Source organism: Zootoca vivipara, chromosome 4 (assembly GCF_963506605.1).
Source record: "Zootoca vivipara chromosome 4, rZooViv1.1, whole genome shotgun sequence".
In the NCBI taxonomy this organism is placed as follows: Eukaryota; Metazoa; Chordata; class Lepidosauria; order Squamata; family Lacertidae; genus Zootoca; species Zootoca vivipara.
Window position 1 is genome coordinate 71,823,450 of NC_083279.1, and position 19,333 is coordinate 71,842,782.

The window sequence follows — 19,333 nt, forward strand, 5'->3', positions numbered from 1 at the left end:
GACTATCTGGAACTGTAAATAGATATTAGGACCCAAGTATACAGCAGAACATTTGGTTTTCGGTTTCCACTTTTATGCATATATTAGCATTTCTATTATAAAAAGGTTTTCCAAAATGTTAACACCACACTGTTCCAGTCATATTTTCAGTGCTTAAAAATGTCATAATATCCACTAAGAAAGTACTTTTAAATTTATATTATAATCCTCTTGTGGGCTATGAAGTAGAAACATTGCACTATATACTGTAAACGGGTACAAGGTATACTGCATATTCCCACCTGGTCTAGATAATTCAAAACATGAATATTGAGCCTAGACTTCTTCTTTTTTTCTTTTTTTCTTTTTAAAAATATTTTTATTAATTTTCCAATTAAAACCAATTATATCACATTTCAATATTTCAAATTATACACATATATATATCAATCAAACCGAATGTTATGCCAAATCATCTAAATAATTTATTTTTGGGTTCCCATGCTTCAAGAAATTGGGAATTCCTCGCAACTGTCCACTGCCGTCTTATTTCTAAAGTTCAAATCGTCCTCCAAGCTCATAATATTCCAAATCTTCCCCTTACAGTCACCTAGATGTTTTCCACTTTCATCCGATTGTTCCAGCTGTTGAGATAAATGTCAAACGAAGTTTCACAGATGTTCTTTCTCCTGTGTGAGTTAATCAGTCCAGCCTCCCCATAAATCTTCTTAGTGGAGCTCCCTGTTGCGACGGAGTAGCAGCGCCATCTTAAAAGGCTCAAATCACTTTCATTTTCTCTCATAACCATGAAGATTTACGATTTATTTATCTTTATAGAATTTACAGCTTTTTCAGGCAGGAGACCCAAACATCCAACCATGAACTCTTGGTAAATTAATGGATCTCCTTGCCCTATAGCTGAACTTAGCTTCAGGTCGCTGCTCCAATTTAAAGTGCGTCACAGCTCATAAATCCTCCGAACGCGTCCAGAACTCCTTCCGTCTGACTAGGGGGGGGCTTTTCTCATCGGCAACTTCACATCTTTAAGAAATATGCTCAATAACAACAGCTATAGAGTTCAACTCACACAGTCTTTTGCTTCTCTTTCACTCCAAACAAGCCAGGACATCGCGTCCGGGAAGATACGAGGCAACAATATGAAGAAAAAATAAAAACTTGCTTCCCTTATCGCTCCGTCCCCATCAATCCTTCTTCCAGATGCCGTACATTCTTTGACTCCTCTCGCTCAGCAGCATAAAATTCTCAGCAGTAAACAGCGCTTCTTCCCCTCCTTCTGAAGTATGTCCATAGATTTAAGCCTAATTATCTTCTTTAACCATGGAAATCCCCGCCATGCAGATTAGCGTCCGGGAGTCCTGGCCGTCGTAAGTGCTCAGCCCAAGCTCCCCCCACTCCAAAAACAGTCGGAGTGGGTCTGGGGGCATCGCGGGCCAGCGGCCCCTCTCCGTAACCCCCGGAGAGGGTAGGGGGTTGCCATTTACTCCCCTAGCAACCGCCAAATTCCTTACGAAGGTCAGAGAGATGGAAAACAGGTCCGCCATTCCTGCAGGCGGAAACCGGAACCTCGACTTCTTTTTTTTTTTTTTTTTCTTGCCTTTATAAGTGACTCCTTAAAAGAAGTACGACATCTACTGAAAACATATCTCAATCAGCAACAATAATTAGGTCCCTGCTGGAGACTATATACAGAACAGAATCCCAGAGAAAAAAAAGATAATTGTATTTTAGGTTTCATAAAATGCACTGTAAAAATACAGCATTCTTGGATAAAAGTAGCAAGCTGATATGAATTCTTTATTCCACTACTGAAAATCACATGGATCTTGAAATCCATAATAAAAATTGTGCCATACTAAATACTTTCTCTTTGGCGAGTTCCTGAAAATTTACAAAAATAGGTGCATTGTTGGTTTCAAAGAAAGGTATTGTTGATATGATGCCATTCATCAAAAGAAATATGCAGGTGAGGCTTTCAATCACGTGGTGCCCTTAATCTGTGAAATAACTTCAACTACCGTACTTTTTTTTTTAACCTTACAATATCCCTGTATGATATGGCAGTATCATTAGCCCCTTACAGTCCAAGAGCCTGTTACAAAAAAGTGCACATTATAAGTTTGGCTGGCTAGGCATTTTATAAAAGTTGTGTCATTTCCAAAACTGTCAGTCTTATGAGCAGTTGCTGGGGGGCATTTTTGGGGTGAGAGCCCAGTAAAAACCTTTTCCAGGGTTCAGCATTCTCAACATTACATAAGAAGTTACTTGGATGAAACAAGCTGTATCTGTTGGGGAACCATGTGCCTAATTATTTTGGATTATTATTATAGATGGGAGGCTAAGACTAATGGACAACACCTTGGCTAAAGAGTTTGTGGCTGAGATGGTATTTGAGAAGTAGCTAAGAATCTCAGCAGTGTGTGCCTATAGTTTCACAGGACTTGACCACATTAACACCTGGAGCATGTGGAAGTCTGAGAGCCCATTTCCACTTCCAAAGCAAACTCCACGATTAACTGAGGGGTGGTCTATAGTAGGTGGTTTGTCTCACGGCAGCTGATATATAAAAGGACATACAAGTCCATATCCTTTTTTCAAAGGAATGTACATGCTGGTCTCTGTCATCAGCCCAAGGTCCAAAAGGATTGAATTCTTGCCTCCAAGAAAAAAAAAACATCACAGCTCCCTGTTTTGAATAGTTAAAAATTTATTCTGGTTTAGGAATGGTTCTGTGTTGCTCTTTTAGTCTAAAATGTTTGGATTCTGGTTTAAGAAACACTGCTAAATATGCTGATTGTAAGTCACCTTGGGAAAGCTTTTATGTTGAAAGGCAGCCTATAAGTTGTTAAAGCAAATAAAGATTGAATTTACAGTTGATTCGTAGAATTTAGAGCAGCAAAAGCAGCAACACACACTGGACTCAAACACTATTGTGCCTAATAAAGAACTGTGGTCATCTGATGTGAGGCAATAAAAAAAAGCACACTGCTATGGCTCATTCCATCCCCAGACGTTATGCCAAGCCACTTTCATGCTTCCTCACTTGTTTTGTAAACAAATATTGGGATGATACCTCAAGTCTCACTAACTAATTAACTTTCTCATTTCTGTGAAAAGGTTAAACAGATTGTTTGCTGGAAAATAAAACATATAGCGTGCCTTAATTTCACACTTGCTCATTTTTTATTTTTCCTCTTAGAGACGACTGTAAGCCAATTTTGCGTTGGTCATAAAATGTGAACAGATTTGTGTGTGGGCACTGCTTCCTAAAAATGTTAGAATGTATGAAAGAAGAAAGAAAGAAAGGGTAAATGGTAGCTAAAGTGATTTCAGTTAACAATAATACCAATAACATGGCTAACTTCAAACCTTTGTGTTTAGACAGGTTGTTGTTTTTTAACTTAAAAAAGAAATGGATAACCTTACTTTTATTGCAATGACCTGATTTTTTTTTATTGGCCTCCACAAAGTCTGGTTGGCTTTGGAAGCTGGCTTCTTCCTTTTTTCCCCGCTTGTAAATTTTCATTTTAAAACCACATAAGAAGAAGGAAACTATGACATCCCCAAATCATTAGTGAAACTGAGATTTTACATATGCCCAATTCATCTAAAGGGCCCTTTTGCTGGAATTCTTGTAAAGCTTCAGTATATTAAACAGCTGACCAGAAATGTTAGACTTTTTGCAACTTTTTAAAATGTAAAATGAAAAGAGAATCATTAAAAAAAATAAAGAGTTTGTGTTGACGTCTTTGAATTAAACATACAACAGACCTAAAGACTGCAACAGGTCCAGCATATTTACTGTAGTTTGGGGAATGCTGAACTATATTCTGTTTAGTTCAAATGTAAGATAACTTCAACGACAAAATAACCATTCTGTCACAGGGCAGTTTCAGATGGGCACCATCAGTTTTGAAAAGTCCAGTGACACTATTTTTGAACTTAAGAATGCCACTGAAATTGCAATTGTCTTATTTTTTCCTTTTTGTAGGTTCAATCCATGTCAATGATGTGTGCGCTATCATTATCCTACAGTACAGAAGTTGTGGCTTGTCTGAGAACCTGTGGTGGAATGTTCTTGAATATGTTTTAGAACTATATTTGACGCAGAATCCTGCACTGCACCTAACTGCAAAGTTCCTTGAGCATTTCATTTGCACATCATAGCAGTGATAACCAGCCAGAGATGCTTTGACTGGAATCAAACTGGAGGGGGAGCCAGAGTGGTGTCCTGCAGATGCTGTTAGACTGCAACTCTCATTAGGAGAGGAAACTGAATAGTTGGCTACCCTGCCCTAGAATGACCACATTTGGGAGGGATGCATACAGTACAGAGGATTCTTCCATTTGAAACCTGTAGTCCTTTCCACCTACATAGTCTTCCACGTGTATCTATCAATATTATCTAGCATACACAGGTTACAGCGGAGGAGGAAAGTGCAATTATTGCTCTCAAATGAGCATGACAATGACCTGTGTCTTGTAAGCAAGAACTCTTGAAAAAAAAATGATACTTAATGGCAAACCTTGATTTTAATGGCATTCTATAAGGCTAAGATGCATCAGGGGATGTGTTTCAGAAGAGCATCTGGTCTCACCAAAAGAAAAATATATATTTTTATTACTCAGACGATCATTTGACCATGGGGAAAGAGCTGGAGTTTGGGATTCCAATGGGTGCCTGATGAGCATAATGTTTGAGGTTTGGATGGGGGCCTAATTGGCTTGTGAAAAATGAACGGGGTGAATTTTGGGGTAATAATAATAATAATAATAATAATTTCTACCCTGCTCATCTGGCTGGATTTCCCCAGCCACTCTGGGCGGCTTTCAACAGAACAATAAAAACAACATAAAACTTCAAACATTAAAAACTTCCCTGCTTTCAGATGTCTTGGATGGATGTGTATTTGGCCTTGCTTAAAGGAGAAGGGTGATTTTGGGGGCTAGGATGGAGTTTAGACTGATGTCTGGTCTAATGTAGTACAGTGGTACCTTGGTTTTCGAATGTGTTCATTGATGAACATTTTGGTTTTCGAACGCCGTAAACCCGTAAGTAAATGCTTTGGGTTCTGAACACGCCTTGGAAGCAGAACATGCCACGCAGCTTCCACTGAGTGCAAGATCCTGAGGCCTAGCTGTTGGCTATTGAGTTTTCAGTTTTTGAACATTTCAGAACTCGGTCTTCCGGAATGGATTACATTTGAAAACCGAGGTACCACTGTATAGGTATCCTACATAGTGCATAAGAAAATGATATTTTTTCTGGTTGGCAAAATGACGGCTTTCCATTGTTCGAAAGAGTGGGGTAAATCTTGATTTGGTATATGAATAGGAAATCCAGTTTTGGACAAAGGATTAGAGTGACATCTTTAGCTCAGATGAGGTTTAGAAGTAAGTCTCACTTTGCTCAGTGGGCTTAACTCCCAAGCAGAAGTGCACTGGACTGCAACTTTATGAAATAATCTGTTTCTGAAATAAACTGTTAATGTATTCAGTAAGCTATACTGTAGCAACAGCACTGATTATAAGAATGCTGCTAGCTGTTTTGAATTGATTAGGAAAAAATGGGATGTACCATCACTACTACCACAGATAGATAATGTAGATATGTAGGGCCATTATAAAATGTCTTTGTTCTTTCCCGCCAAAATGATTCCATAAAGTAGGGACTGTGCAAAGTGTTGTGAGGCAATTCCTGACTGCGCTAGGCTACTGGCGGGCTACTGAGGTCTGCTATCTGCACTGGATCTTTAAACTCTTCTAAGGCCCAGTATGTGATTTGGATCTACAAAGCCCTTAATGTATGAAAGTCAACAGTGCTTAGGGACCGTCTCCTTCATGATCTGCAAAATCAGAAAGTTCTTGAGTTTTCCACATGTTTGTAAAGTTAGGAAAGTTCCACAACTATGGAGCAGCCAGTGAGAAGTAACTGGACTCAAATAATTTTAAAAAGGGCTTCCGCCTATCTTTGCTAAACAGTGTTTCATATGTTTTTATTATATACCATTTTACAATGAGTTTTCATCTTGTTTTTTAATTTATTTGTTGCACTTGTGTTTTTAGATTTCTATTATTATTTTATGTGTAAATCACCTTAGAGACAGTGGTTTAGAAGGCGATTAATAAATTAAGTGTAATAATAACAATAATATTCAGCATTTGCTCCTGAGTCTTCCATATAGCTAAACAAATGAATAATATGGTCTGGATATGAATGAAAATAAATTCATTAAAAGTTAGTTCCTACAGATCAGAGTCTGTCTGTATGAATAATTCATATGTCCTGAAAAATCCCATAATCTGAGTGAAGAGGTCTTTGTTTGGACAGTATGGGTTGATGCTAGGAAACCTGGGAGAACATGTTTCAGTATATATACCGATACCCCACAACTGCAGTATTGTACTCACAATCAGGTGACCCTGTGTGTGCGTGCAGGTTTCTTGCTGAATGTGATGAATGGATGAGAGCTGGGCTCAAAGATGGGACAGTTTCAAAGTTCAGGCAGGGAAGGCCTGACTTGGCGCTGTATGCACCCGTCTGCGTAATCTCATTCTCCTCAGGCTCTTTCTGTTTTTCAGCTGTCTTGGGTTTCTTCCTGAAAACAAACAAAGAGACCTTTGAAGGAACTTGTTGCATATGCAGGAAACGGCATTTTTAGAATTGTTAAAAGAAAACTCATTTTGGTGGCTAACTTAAAGGGAGGAATCCTCTTCTGAATACTTCTTATTTGGAAAGATGCCAGTTCTCGTATTTACTCAGATACAATGATCAATGTATCATATTAAAAACATGCCATTCAAAAACATGTAATAGTATTTTTGAGGAGTTCACAGAAGGACAAGCCTGCTCCACTGGTTTAGGTTATTCAGATACTACTGAAAGCCAGTGGCCTAAAGAAATAAAATCCTATTATTATTATTATTATTATTATTATTATTATTATTATTATTTTAAATCACAGCATGGCAATAGCCATAATAGTTATTATTACCAACCAAAATGTCTCAAAATAGTGAGCATGAAACCTGCTCAGAGAACTTGCTAGTCCCTGCCTTTCTTGAAGCTGTTAAGAAAAAAACCCATTTGCTTCCACTTAGGAACTGGTCACACTGGGAATCAAATGGGCCATAAAAGGTGAAATAGACAACAGCAGCTAATCCAGGAGAAAATAGAGTAAGTATGGACTCAGAGTATAAAGGCACAGTGGTGCAAAGGATGATTCTTGCACCTTTAATAGTTGCATAAAAGGAAGAATATTAGCAGGTGCAGTTTTTCTCACTCCTACGTAAGTGGTGCCTGCCAAAGGTTCCACTTCACACAATTGTGAAAAGTACAGAAGCTCTATCTGCTTTTGCATATGATATTGCAAATTGCAAAGCCATTGCACATTGGTGGAACAAAAAATGCTAGTTCATATTACACAGTGGTACAAAGCCATTGCACATTGGTGGAACAAAAAATGCTAGTTCATATTACACAGTGGTACATGAAGTAGGGGTTTGAAGCCAATCCTCTGTCCAGGTGCTAAAAATGCTTCTTATTGCACACAATTTGCCATGCTTATGTACACCAGAAATCTTCATTAAACTGATCACACCTAGATGAAGATGTATAGGAGCAAATATAGGCAACAAACATGTAGTTCAGTTGTTTTTACTAGTGCAGAGCAGTGTTGAGGAACATATGACCCTGGGGATGAAGAGAGTTGGAGTCAAATAACATTGGGAGGGCAACAGGTTCCCCACCACAGTTAGAGCTCATTGCACTGTCACACATGCACCCTATCCTTTCTCAAATGGCAAAAACATCGCTAAAGATGCAGTCAAGGCCATCACTGAGTTTCTTGGTTGGACTTCAAATTCAGATTACCTTCCATTCTCTTTGAATTTTGGATAAAATTATTTCCCTGCAAGTGATTTCTAAAGTGTAGCATAATTCTTTATATTTTAAAAAATAAATTATGCTGAAGCAGAAGGTGCTTGATACCAAGATCAGTAAAATGGCATCTCTGCTTTATGTGTCACTCTCAAGTCTGCTCATGGAACACTCTGAAACCTGCTCAGAGAACTTGCTAGTCCCCGCCTTTCTTGAAGCTGTTAAGAAAAAAACCCCACTTCCTTCCACTCAGGAACTGGCCACACTGGGAATCAAATGGGCCATAAAAGGTGAAATAGTCAACAGCAGCTAATCCAGGAGAAAACAGAGTAAGTACAAAGGCACAGTGGTGCAAAGGATGAAAGATTATTGCATCTTTAATAGTTGCATAAAATGAAGAATATTACAGGTGCAGTTTTTCTCACTTCTACATAAGTGGTGCCTGCCAAAGGTTCCACTTCACACAATTGTGAAAAGTACAGAAGCTCTATCTACTTTTGCATAAAGGTAAAGGTAAAGGTAAAGGGACCCCTGACCATTAGGTCCAGTCGTGACCGACTCTGGGGTTGCGGCGCTCATCTTGCATTATTGGCCGAGGGAGCCGGCGTACAGCTTCCAGGTCATGTGGCCAGCATGACAAAGCCGCTTCTGGCGAACCAGAGCAGCACATGGAAACACCGTTTACCTTCCCGCTGGAGATGTACCTATTTATCTACTTGCACTTTGACGTGCTTTCGAACTGCTAGGTTGGCAGGAGCTGGGACCGAGCAACAGGAGCTCACCCCGTCACAGGGATTCGAACCGCCGCCCTTCTGATGGGCAAGCCCTAGGCTCTGTGGTTTAACCCACAGCGCCAGCCGCGTCCCACTTTTGCATATGATACTGCAAATTGCAAAGCCATTGAACATTGGTGGAACAAAAAATGCTAGTTCATATTACACAGTGGTACAGTAGGGGTCTGAAGCCAATCCTCTGTCCAGGTGCTAAAATTTCTTCTTATTGCACACAATTTGCCATGCTTATGTAAGGAAGTAGACATAGAGAGCCCAAGTAGTTTCCATGGCAATCCACATAGTATGATGCTACACTTGAGAACTGGGATGAAGAAGGCTATTCCAGTACAGCACAATATAACCTTGTATTTTAGTGGTCTGCATTGATGTATTTCCAATGCAATCAATTAAAACAACACTCCTTCCAACATATATTACTATATTTTAAAAATAGACAAGATAAAAATAGACAAGATAAAGAACATTTTTACTAATAAATATGAAATTTATTGTCAATAGTTGCCAATTAATTCAGTGGGTTGTTGGTTGCACTTATAATTCTTTAAGGAAAAATGGAATTTTTTTTGTTTCTACAAACTCCACCTTTACATTAGTGAAAATGTGATACTGTACCATTCTCTCATTATTATTATTTTAACATCAGAGTAAATACCACTGCTAGAATTGTACATCATTAACAATTGGTGCAACAGAGTGGTTCTTACAACTACTATCCACCCTCCAATAACAGCTTGGAGGGAAAAATATTATACATATTCTATTACTATAATCAATCTAATTACTCCAAAGCTACTACTATTATTAACTGATTGCACCTCTGAAGAACAGTTCATATTATCTTTGTTCTGCAGCAGGAAACAAAGCCAGCTGGACACTATGGGTTGGTTCAGACCTAATGGGAAAACATGGCTTCCCTGCTATGCAAACAAGCCTACATGAACCTCAAGCTTGCACACTAACCTCTCCTCTCTCCTTTTGTGACCACAAAGAGGAGACTGGAATTTTAAGCTCCCATTTCTAAACATACCACAGCTTCCTCTTATGTCTGAACTCACTTCAGCTTCTTTAAACTGTGGTTTCTGAGCTGCCTGGATATGAAACTATGGTTTTATCCTGGCTTGTTTCAAGAAACCACAGCTCCCTTAGTTGAGATTGTTACGCAGCACACTTTTGAGAGTGAATCTGTGAGCATGGGAAAGGTGACCATCAGTTTATTTATTTATTGCTCTGACACGTTTTTGATTACCACCACTAGGTCATTGGACCAAGCTGAATGGAGTGAATTTTAATAACATATTTTCACAGATGCAATGGTGAATGTGGCTTGCTTAAAAGAGAACATTAGGGACTGAAATAAGTTGTTGCCTACTGGTTTGAAAAGGAATAAGCAGCTGTGGTCACTGGGAGCTGTGGCTACCAGTACGTTTCCGAGCAAAATTCAAAGCGTTGGTGCTGACCTTTAAAGCCCTAAACGGCCTCGGTCCAGTATACCTGAAGGAGCATTTTCACCCCCATCGTTCTGCCCAGACACTGAGGTCCAGTGCCGAGAGCTTTCTGGCAGTTCCCTCGCTGCGAGAAGCCAAGTTACAGAGAACCAGGCAGAGGGCCTTCTCGGTAGTGGCTCCCGCCCTGTGGAACACCCTCCCACCAGATGTCAAAGAAAAAAAACAACTACCAGACTTTTAGAGGACATCTGAAGGCAGCCCTGTTTAGGGAAGCTTTTAATGTTTAATAGATTATTGCATTTTAATACTTCTGTTGGAAGCCGCCCAGAGTGTCTGGGGAAACCCAACCAGATGGGTTATTACTACTACTTATTTTAAGTCAGTAGCATATAGGGAATATAGATTCTTTGAACTTATAAGCTAAACGGGACAGAGGTTTATTATCAATATAGGGTACTCTTAGGGTATTAAAAAATTATAATTAATAGTAACTTTTCAAGACTGAGGATGCAAACCAAAAACCCCTTTGTGTTGGCCTGCAAAAAAAAATCTTTCTGAATAAATCTGTGGAACTTAGCAGGTGAATACTCAGTGTTTAATTTCTTGGGCACGGGCATCTTACCAGTTTGTGTGCTTCCTTAAGAAATAAAGCACCAGCTGTTTTTACTGTTGAATAGTTATTGATTTTTCATATCCACACCTGCTGCCCCACCCCCAACAGAACTGGGTCATCTAGCTAGGGACACTTTAAGAGAGTCCCCGTGCTTCTAATGGAAGCGACAAGACAAGACTGATTTAAAGCACTTGGTTGCAGAGATCAGGAAGTGAAAAGGGAAGCAGGAGAAGCCTTCTAAAAACTTTTATGAGTCTTCTCCTTTAAGACCAGAGCAAGATCGAGTACTTAAAAGCTAAGGGGCAGTCTACACTAGCCATACTGGCTTGGGTTGATGAAAGCTGGAATCTAACAACACCAGGAGGGCCAAATGTTCCTCACTGCTAAGTAGCCTGGTGGAGAAGGAATTGATCCCTTCATCCATTATCTGCCAGTATGCTTAGTTTCCCATGGACCTTTTCCCCCTCAACAGCTGCTCAGATATACAATGGTGTCGCGGTCACTCTGACCTGCACATCACCCCCGGACGTTTGACGGTCTATTGGTGATGTGTCAGCGACAAAATAAATACCTCCTCAAAACACCACAGACCAGGATAAGGTAAAATAAAACGAAGTTGCTTTATTGTGTGTTCATAAGCTTAATGGTTGCAGTCCAAATCTTAGGTTGTTCCAAATTTCAGATGTTTCCTATACCGGCCTATTACCTCTAATTATAAATTACCAGCCTATTACTGCTAAAGTCAACTAAATAAATATTTGTAAATAATCCCTCAACTCTGTATCCTGTCTGACTAAAATCACCACCTATTCTCCTCCTCAATATATTAAACCAGCTCTCTCTGCAAATAACCAACCAACTCCTAACTCAACACCAACTCCCTTCAACTCCTCTTATCTCTCTTTATCTCCTTTTTTCTCTCCCTCCTGTCTGCCTGCTTCCCCTTATATATCCCTGCTTCTGCCTGGAGAGCTCCCGTTGGCCGTTTACCTCCCTGGCAACTTAACTCTTTCTAAGCCCCTAGAGGTGAAACGCCACAAATGGGTTGGTGGAAAAGGGATGGAACAATCTATCCTTACTCAGTCAGGTTTGCCTTTCTCAGTGTTGAGCATGGAAACCAGCAAGCAGGCAGAGAAGAGACAGCAGTCCATCCCTTTTCCACCAACGCACACACTCAGTAATTCCACAAACTCTCGGTGGAATTCCTTGTCACCTATGGGACCCAGATGAGTATTCAAATAAATGTGTGACAAAAGCCTCCCCCCCTTTTCCTGTGCCATTTTGAACTTGTTACACATGCCATGTTATCACTTTTTGTTTTAAAATCTGTTCTGTTCAGAATTGTGCCCTATCTTACCTTTTAGCCCTGGGGTTCACATGTGCCAAAATATCAGGAAAACCACCACACCATCTTTCTTTAAAAATACCCTGCTGTAAGTTTATCCCTTGAGGGACGCGGGTGGCACTGTGGTGTAAACCACAGGGCCTAGGGCTTGCCGATCAGGTTGGCGGTTCGAATCCCCGCGACGGGGTGAGCTCCCGTTGCTCAGTCCCTGCTCCTGCCAACCTAGCAGTTTGAAAGCATGTCAAAGTGTAAGTAGATAAATAGGTACCGCTCCAGCGGGAAGGTAAACGCCGTTTCCGTGTGCTGCTCTGGTTCGCCAGAAGCGGCTTAGTCATGTATGCCGGCTCCCTCAGCCAGTAAAGCGAGATGAGCGCCCCGCAACTTCAGAGTCGTCCGTGACTGGACCTAACGTTCAGGGGTCCCTTTACCTTTACCTTTAAGTTTATCCCTATCCCTCTCTGTAAAGCTGGTTTGAAGATAAAATGCTCTGGATAAATGTTGATACTGCTTTAGCAGATATAAAAGCAAATTCTTTTATGTCTGCATCTTTTGAGGATGGGAACACTGAAGTAAAAATCAGAAATACAATGCCATATGATGGAAGGGTAGGTTTCAAAGACAAACGTTTCTGTGAAAACTAGCACCTTGTGCTTCCTGCACAGGATCAGGTTGTAGAAGAGATTAAAAGCAGAAAAGATACAGACTTGAGTTGGAATGATAAAAACAAGAAAACGAACTCAACAATAATGTTCAGTTTTAAAGAAATGAGGAAAACCCCCACAATTTTCCAAGGGCAGAGAAAATAACAAGCAAGAATAAATGCTGGATAACAGAATATTTAAAAACATGGGTCCAGCTCAATTTGTTCTTTTTATTTACAGGTTGAAATGTTTTTCTCCAACAATTAACACAAAATAATTTGACCAGGAATGTTAAGGGGCGAGAAACACAAGCTGGTAATTGTGCTTTATACACATCAATAAGGATATCTGTGGAGAGATGGTGAAAGGCAGATAGACCTATATAACTAGTAGATATTTGATTTGTCTGCATATAAGAACATAGAACAAGCTTGCTGGATAAGGCCAATGGCCCATCGAGTCCAGCATCCTGTTCTCACAGTGGCTGACCAGATGCCGGTAGGAATCCTGCAAACTGCACAACAGCATTCTGTCACCTGTGATTCCCAACAACTGGTATTCAAAGCATTTTGCCTCTGACAGTGACGGAAAAGCATAGCCATTGTGGCTAGTAGCTGTTGATAGCCTTGTCCTCTGTGAATTTGTCTACTCCTTTTTTAAAGCCATCACTGCCTCCCGTGGGAGTGAGTTCCATAGTTTAACTAAGCACTGTATGAAGAAGTAAACAGCTAACACACATATATCATGAGATATTTATTGGTGAAGTTATATAAAATTCAAATATGAGGGAATCTGGAATGAAAACCTTCATACAAAATCTGGAGTGCAAGGAGGGAAAAAATATAATCAAAAAAAGCACAGATTCATTTAAAACAAAACCATTTATCTTACAAAACAATACTATTTTCTGCTTCCCTTTTCCCCTCAGAAAAAGTTTTCACCCACAAAAGTGTGAGAAAAACAATTTTGTACTGTAAAGGATTCAGAAATGAAGAAATATTCAGGAAAGCACCTTATCACACAATAGGGAGCAAAGCCACTTTTCTATTAATCAAGAACATTGTCTCTGGTTATATAAGGAAATTATATAAGCCTGGTATGTTTGAGAGAGCACAGCATGTGAAAGTTCTTGTGAAACCTTGGTGGCTGCCAATTATAGCAGTAAGCCTTCAGAGGGCAGCAGAGGACCAGCTAGCTCAAGGCTACATCACAAACAGAGATAATTTCCTTTAGAATCTTCCTCCTGGTCACCCTGCCAGAGGTTAGTCTGCTAAGCTCCCTTAATTTTTTTTTTTTTTGAAAAAAAATGAATCTTTGCCCTAAGTGTTAAAATTATACAGCCCAATGAAGCTTCTGCTCATCTGGAAAATGAAAGCTCAAGTAAAGCAAATTGGCAGAGCAAATAAATATTCCCTTCTTCTCCTTTCCTTTAAAAGCCATGGTAAAGAAAAGAGAAGGGACTGGGTAAACAGATGGAGTAAATAAGCATGTTGCTTGACTACATCAAAAGAAAACCTAGCATCCACACAGCCAAGAGGAATACCAGGCAAACACTGAGGTTTTCCATGCCAAGATTACCTGCAAACTGAAGTCACCAAGGCTTTGGTGTGTGTGTTAAAAAAGATTACTGCACTACTATTGTGCATTGTTTTAATATGTTTTTATCATATTGTATTGCATTGTGAACATTGTAAATCATTTTTTTTAAAAAAGAATAAATTACTATACAAGTCACTCACTCGCTCAAATCCTATTACTTTGAGTCGAAAATATATTTCTAGCTAGAAGGTGGGATGCAAGTACAACAAAACAAAACAAAACACAAAAACCTTGTGTTACCTTGAAGACTAAGGGTGGCATTCAAGGTAGCACTACATGAAGTATGCACATGAGGAATAAGGTCTGCTTATGCATTGGGACTTTCGCCCCTCTCCTCCTCCTGTGTGCCCTCCCGCATGCAGATCTGGGGGTCCCACCAGCACTCCACGTCAGATTAAGGGGAGCGGGGGAATCTCTTTGTGGAACTAGACTTCATTCCACACACACAATAACTTAGTTGAATCCTGTCCTAACGGTAAAGGACTCCTGACAGTTAAATCAGAAACAATTCTGCGGTTGTGGCGCTCATCTCGCTTTACAGGCCGAGGGAGCCAGTGTTTGTCTGCAGACAGTTTTTCCGGGTCATGTGGCCAGCATGACTAAGCCGCTTCTGGCACTGAAACCAGAGCAGTGCATGGAAACGCTGTTTACCTTCCCACCGGAGCGGTACCTATTTATCTACTTGCACTTTTGGGCATGCTTTCGAACTGCAGGAGCTGGGACCCAGCAACAGGAGCTCACCCCGTCACAGGCATGCAAACCGCACCACCACTTAATCACATTGAATGAAGGCTATGCCAAGTTAAGTGCCACAAGACTTTAGCCTGCTTTGCTGCAACAGACTAATGCAACTTCTGTTCTCTACTTCCAACTACCTATGCTCTGGAATTTGTCAGTAAACAAGGTCCTACATGTTAATCTGATGGAAATCTACGTGCATTGGCTCAGTTTTCATTGGAGGGGTGCATGATATTATTTCCCCAAAGCCTGAACGCCTACCCGACACCCTGCCTTGTCATGTATCTTGGCTGGATTCGACCCCATTCAAAAGTCTGGGCTGCCCCTGAGTTTCTGATTGTATACTTGCTCCTGAGTCCTATGATATGTTTGGTTATGGGAATTTGAGGAATTTGCAATTTTCAATGCGAATTGAACTGAGCTGAATTGATCTGCACCTCCAGGACCAATGTGTTGCTTGGAATGTAGCTATCATTTGGATTTTGCTCTTCTCTAAAGGTTGTGATGCAGTTCTTCGCTATTTTGGCAGTTTCGCCTGCCCTGAGGAACACCCTCCCATCAGATGTCAAGGAGAGAAACATCTGACTTTTAGAAGACACCTGAAGGCAGCCCAGTACAGGGAGGTTTTTAATGTTTGAGGGTTTTTATTATTATTATTATTACTTCGTTGGAAGCTGCCTAGAAAGGCTAAGGCAACCCAAAAAATAATAAAATTATTTTTTGGTGTTATTGGGTTAAAAATATATATAGAAATTTAAAAATTGTTATTTTGAGATATCATAGGCTCAGAAATACATATTTAAATGTGAATCTTTGGGTGGGTTTTTAAAATCTCAGTTCAATATGTAAATGTGACAGAATTTAGCCGCTCTACATTTGTAGTGGACAGACATAGAGGAGACCATAACCTACATATCTCCAAGGACCAGGGCATTGCTTTTGTTTTGTATATATTTAACTAGGAATATCTGAGTATTCCAGATACCAGTACAGGACAGTTTTCTACAACAACAACAACAACAACAACTTATTATTCTTTGTACACCACTTTCAGTAGCCTTCTACCCATTTATAGGTACAGTACACACTTCAAATATTTGTAAAAATTGTTCTTAAATTTGCTAATCATCATTTAACCAAACAGTATATATTTAGCACTTTGAAATATTCCTAGTTAAAACAATCTGTTGAGCTTTTCCTCAGTTGCTGTTGCTCTTCTTACAAAATCCCATAAAATGTCAATAGTTTTCAATTAAAAATGATGCCTTCTGTTTTTTTAATTCTTCTTCTATATATGTACTATATTCTCTTACAAGTAATCAAGGATTGCAGTGAGTTGTGGTTTAGTTGGCATATGTTGCAGAGAGAGAAAGGAGCAAATTTTGGGGCATTGTCAACTCCATGCTTTTAAATGTTCTATTATCTCTGTTTTTATTGCAGATTTTTGTTTTTAACTATCACCCTATACTCATTTTCAAGCATTATGACAGGGTTGCACTTTGTGATTCCAATCAAGGAAAGGCACAAAACTTAGTACTTGAAATAGAATTCAGCATCCTGTAAATCTTTCTCAACAAAAAGATAATTTTATAGTCCAGAGTTTCTCAACTTTTAAAAACTCATGCCTCCTTTCAGCCAACATAAAAATCCCATACCCCCTTCAAACCTGACTTCCCTAACAATGTTATTGAAATATTGTGACTTAATTATTATTATAATATTTTACATATATTGTACATATTTTGGTAAACACTTACACCCCTCTTGAAATATTTATATGTCGTCCCCCCACAGGGGGAGAGGGTGCCTCACCAGTTGAGAAACACTGTTCTAGTACTTATGGCTGCAACATGTTGATAATGTTTGGTAATATCCCGAAAGCCAGAGGGGAGCAGGATCTACAAGGTCAAGAGGCCAACCTTTAGTACCCAAAACAGTTCCTTGCCGCTTCCTATGACTAGCAGAATTGGAATGAATTGTGCTAAATCAGCAAATATTGCAAATCTGCTTCATTTGATATATAATATATTGGCAGAAAATGTGTATGTGTGTGTTTGTGTTTAGTTCAGCATTCAGACAACCCTGATGACTTCCCTCCTTAGTGGGTGATGTTGGGTTACTTTTCTCTAAATATATAACCATATAGTGCTAACAAAAATTAAAGCATCCGACTCTGGTTTCCAACAGACATGCAAATTTTATTTGATCAGCTGCTAAAATATCCCATCTGTCTGATACAACATGAATGTGTTTTTAAAATGTGCTTCTAAAACAAAGACTTGATTCTGAACATGGATCAGAATGTTTACTCCTGGACATTCTTAACAGCTTGACACTATATAGTGTAAATTCTGAATTTACTTTTGAAGATTAGATAAAGTCTGACTCTGAACTTCCGCTGAGCAGAAATTAATGGGTAAGTCAAGCCAAGTATTGCAGCTCCATTTTGACATATATTCCCAATTATTTCAAAATGTAACCCTTCATAGATGAGAGAAAAGACAACTCTGACTGTGAGTTCCCTCCAGATAGGTAATACTTAACTCAGAGACACAACAAACTCAGCAAAGACCAGACACTTCTCCATGGCAACCTGACCAAACAAGTATAAAGATCAAGCCTGAACAGGGACCAAAGAGTTGTTCAGACTACTATCTTATAACTACTGTAGGAATCAAGCTCCTTTGACAACGGCAGAAAAATTAAGAGAAGCCAGGCAAAAAGGACTTTCAGTCAGTACATTAAGGCAGCGATTCATAGTATGCAAACCATTGCTGGTATGCACTTTGACCACAGCAAAAACAATAGAGGAAAATACCAGAGGCCATTTCTGGGTCAAACAGGGACAAATGATGAATTAGAACTCCATGCTTTCTCCACCCTGATGTGGCATGGAGGTGAAGGGGAAGGGGAATTGTTGCCAGGTAGTAGGTAGGCATTGCTATGCTTGTACACGTTCCACGTCTCTGAGGCTTTTAGCAATCAAGTGGAGACGCTATTATTCAGAACAGATATAAACCCCCTTCCCTTCATTCCATACAATTACACTGGTGTTTTAATTCAGAAGCCTCCCAAGCATTCTCCCATGTGGCATTTCTGAAAAAAATGTTGTGGTCCACAAGGAACTAAGGAAACTGGAAACATTCTTAATAAAAGAAAGTTTAAGTAGCAGTGTATTTGAGGAAAAGGCAAGGAGATCTTTTCAGTATCATATGAAATGAAGTGTAAATCAAGAGTACAGAGGTCCAAAACACTAGAACTCGTGGACATCCAATGAAGTTGAATGTTAGAAGTTTCAGAACACATTTTTTTAAAATTAAAAAAGTACTTCTTCATGTAGCACATAATTAAATTATGGCACTTGCTCCAACAGGAGGCAGTGATGGCAAGCACCTTGGATAGCTTTAAAAGAGGACTGGACATAGAGGAGGCAGCTATCAATGGCCACTAGCCATGACGGCTATACTCTGCTTCCAAAGTAATAATAATAATAATAATAATAATAATAATAATAATAATAATAATTTATTATACCCCGCCCATCTGGCTGGGGTTCCCTAGGCACTCTGGGAGGCTTCCAATGGAACACAAAAACATTCAAACATTAAAAACTTCCCTAAACAGGGCTGACTATGTCTGAAGGTGGTGTGCTTCTGAATACCAGTTGCTGGAAACCACAGGACTAGTGCCATGGGGCTTTCCCCACTCCTGCCTCCCATATTGACTCTGGAGGCAGGTGGAGGGGGAGATCATTCCATCTGGCAAGCAGGAATGTTTTTGCTGATGGAACAATCATAATAGCTTGAACTTTGAATTCCTCCTGAAGTGTGTTAACCTACTCTTTTCTTTTTAATCAGCACATGTTCATGACTGCTTTTAATGATTGATCACTGAATGTATCTATGAACAGTCTTAAGAAACTTACTCAATTTGCCTACAGCAGACAGAAATCCGAAAAATTCCCTCCATAGGAGGAGTAAAAACTGGAAACCAAAAATGAAACACTGCTGCAACTTTTTTTTTAATACCTGATCAATTTCCTCAAATAATTGGGGGGGGGGAGTATACGGTAGCCTGTAATTCTTTGCAAAATTCATTTTTCGCTCAACGTTTTTACGCAGGGTGCACAGTTAACTTACAGTGGTTTCTTGATGGTATCACTCTTCAGGTAAATCACTCCAAGTTTTAGACCTAGCGCAGACATTCATTGGAGCAGAGAATGGAGAAAAGCTGTGTCTGTACTGGAAAGAAACATAATGAAGTATAAGTGAGTTATTTGTAA

At 39.6% G+C, this 19,333-nt stretch overlaps 1 protein-coding gene across 26 annotated transcripts in view; it reads right to left on the minus strand.

Moving 5' to 3' along the window:
• ZBTB20 (zinc finger and BTB domain containing 20) overlaps nucleotides 1-19,333 on the minus strand; it is a 496,349-nt gene that overhangs the window by 17,981 nt on the left and 459,035 nt on the right. For 24 of the 26 annotated variants that reach the window (XM_035115418.2, XM_035115408.2, XM_035115410.2 and 21 more), the window contains 2 exons: nucleotides 19,191-19,292; nucleotides 6,409-6,596 (listed from right to left, as the gene is read on the minus strand). In XM_035115418.2, coding sequence (XP_034971309.1) covers nucleotides 6,409-6,596; nucleotides 19,191-19,255 — 253 coding nt within the window. In that variant the 5' untranslated portion in view covers nucleotides 19,256-19,292. The remainder of the gene's footprint in view (nucleotides 1-6,408; nucleotides 6,597-19,190; nucleotides 19,293-19,333) is intronic. The other 2 variants (XM_035115413.2, XM_035115416.2) reach the window with 1 other exon arrangement.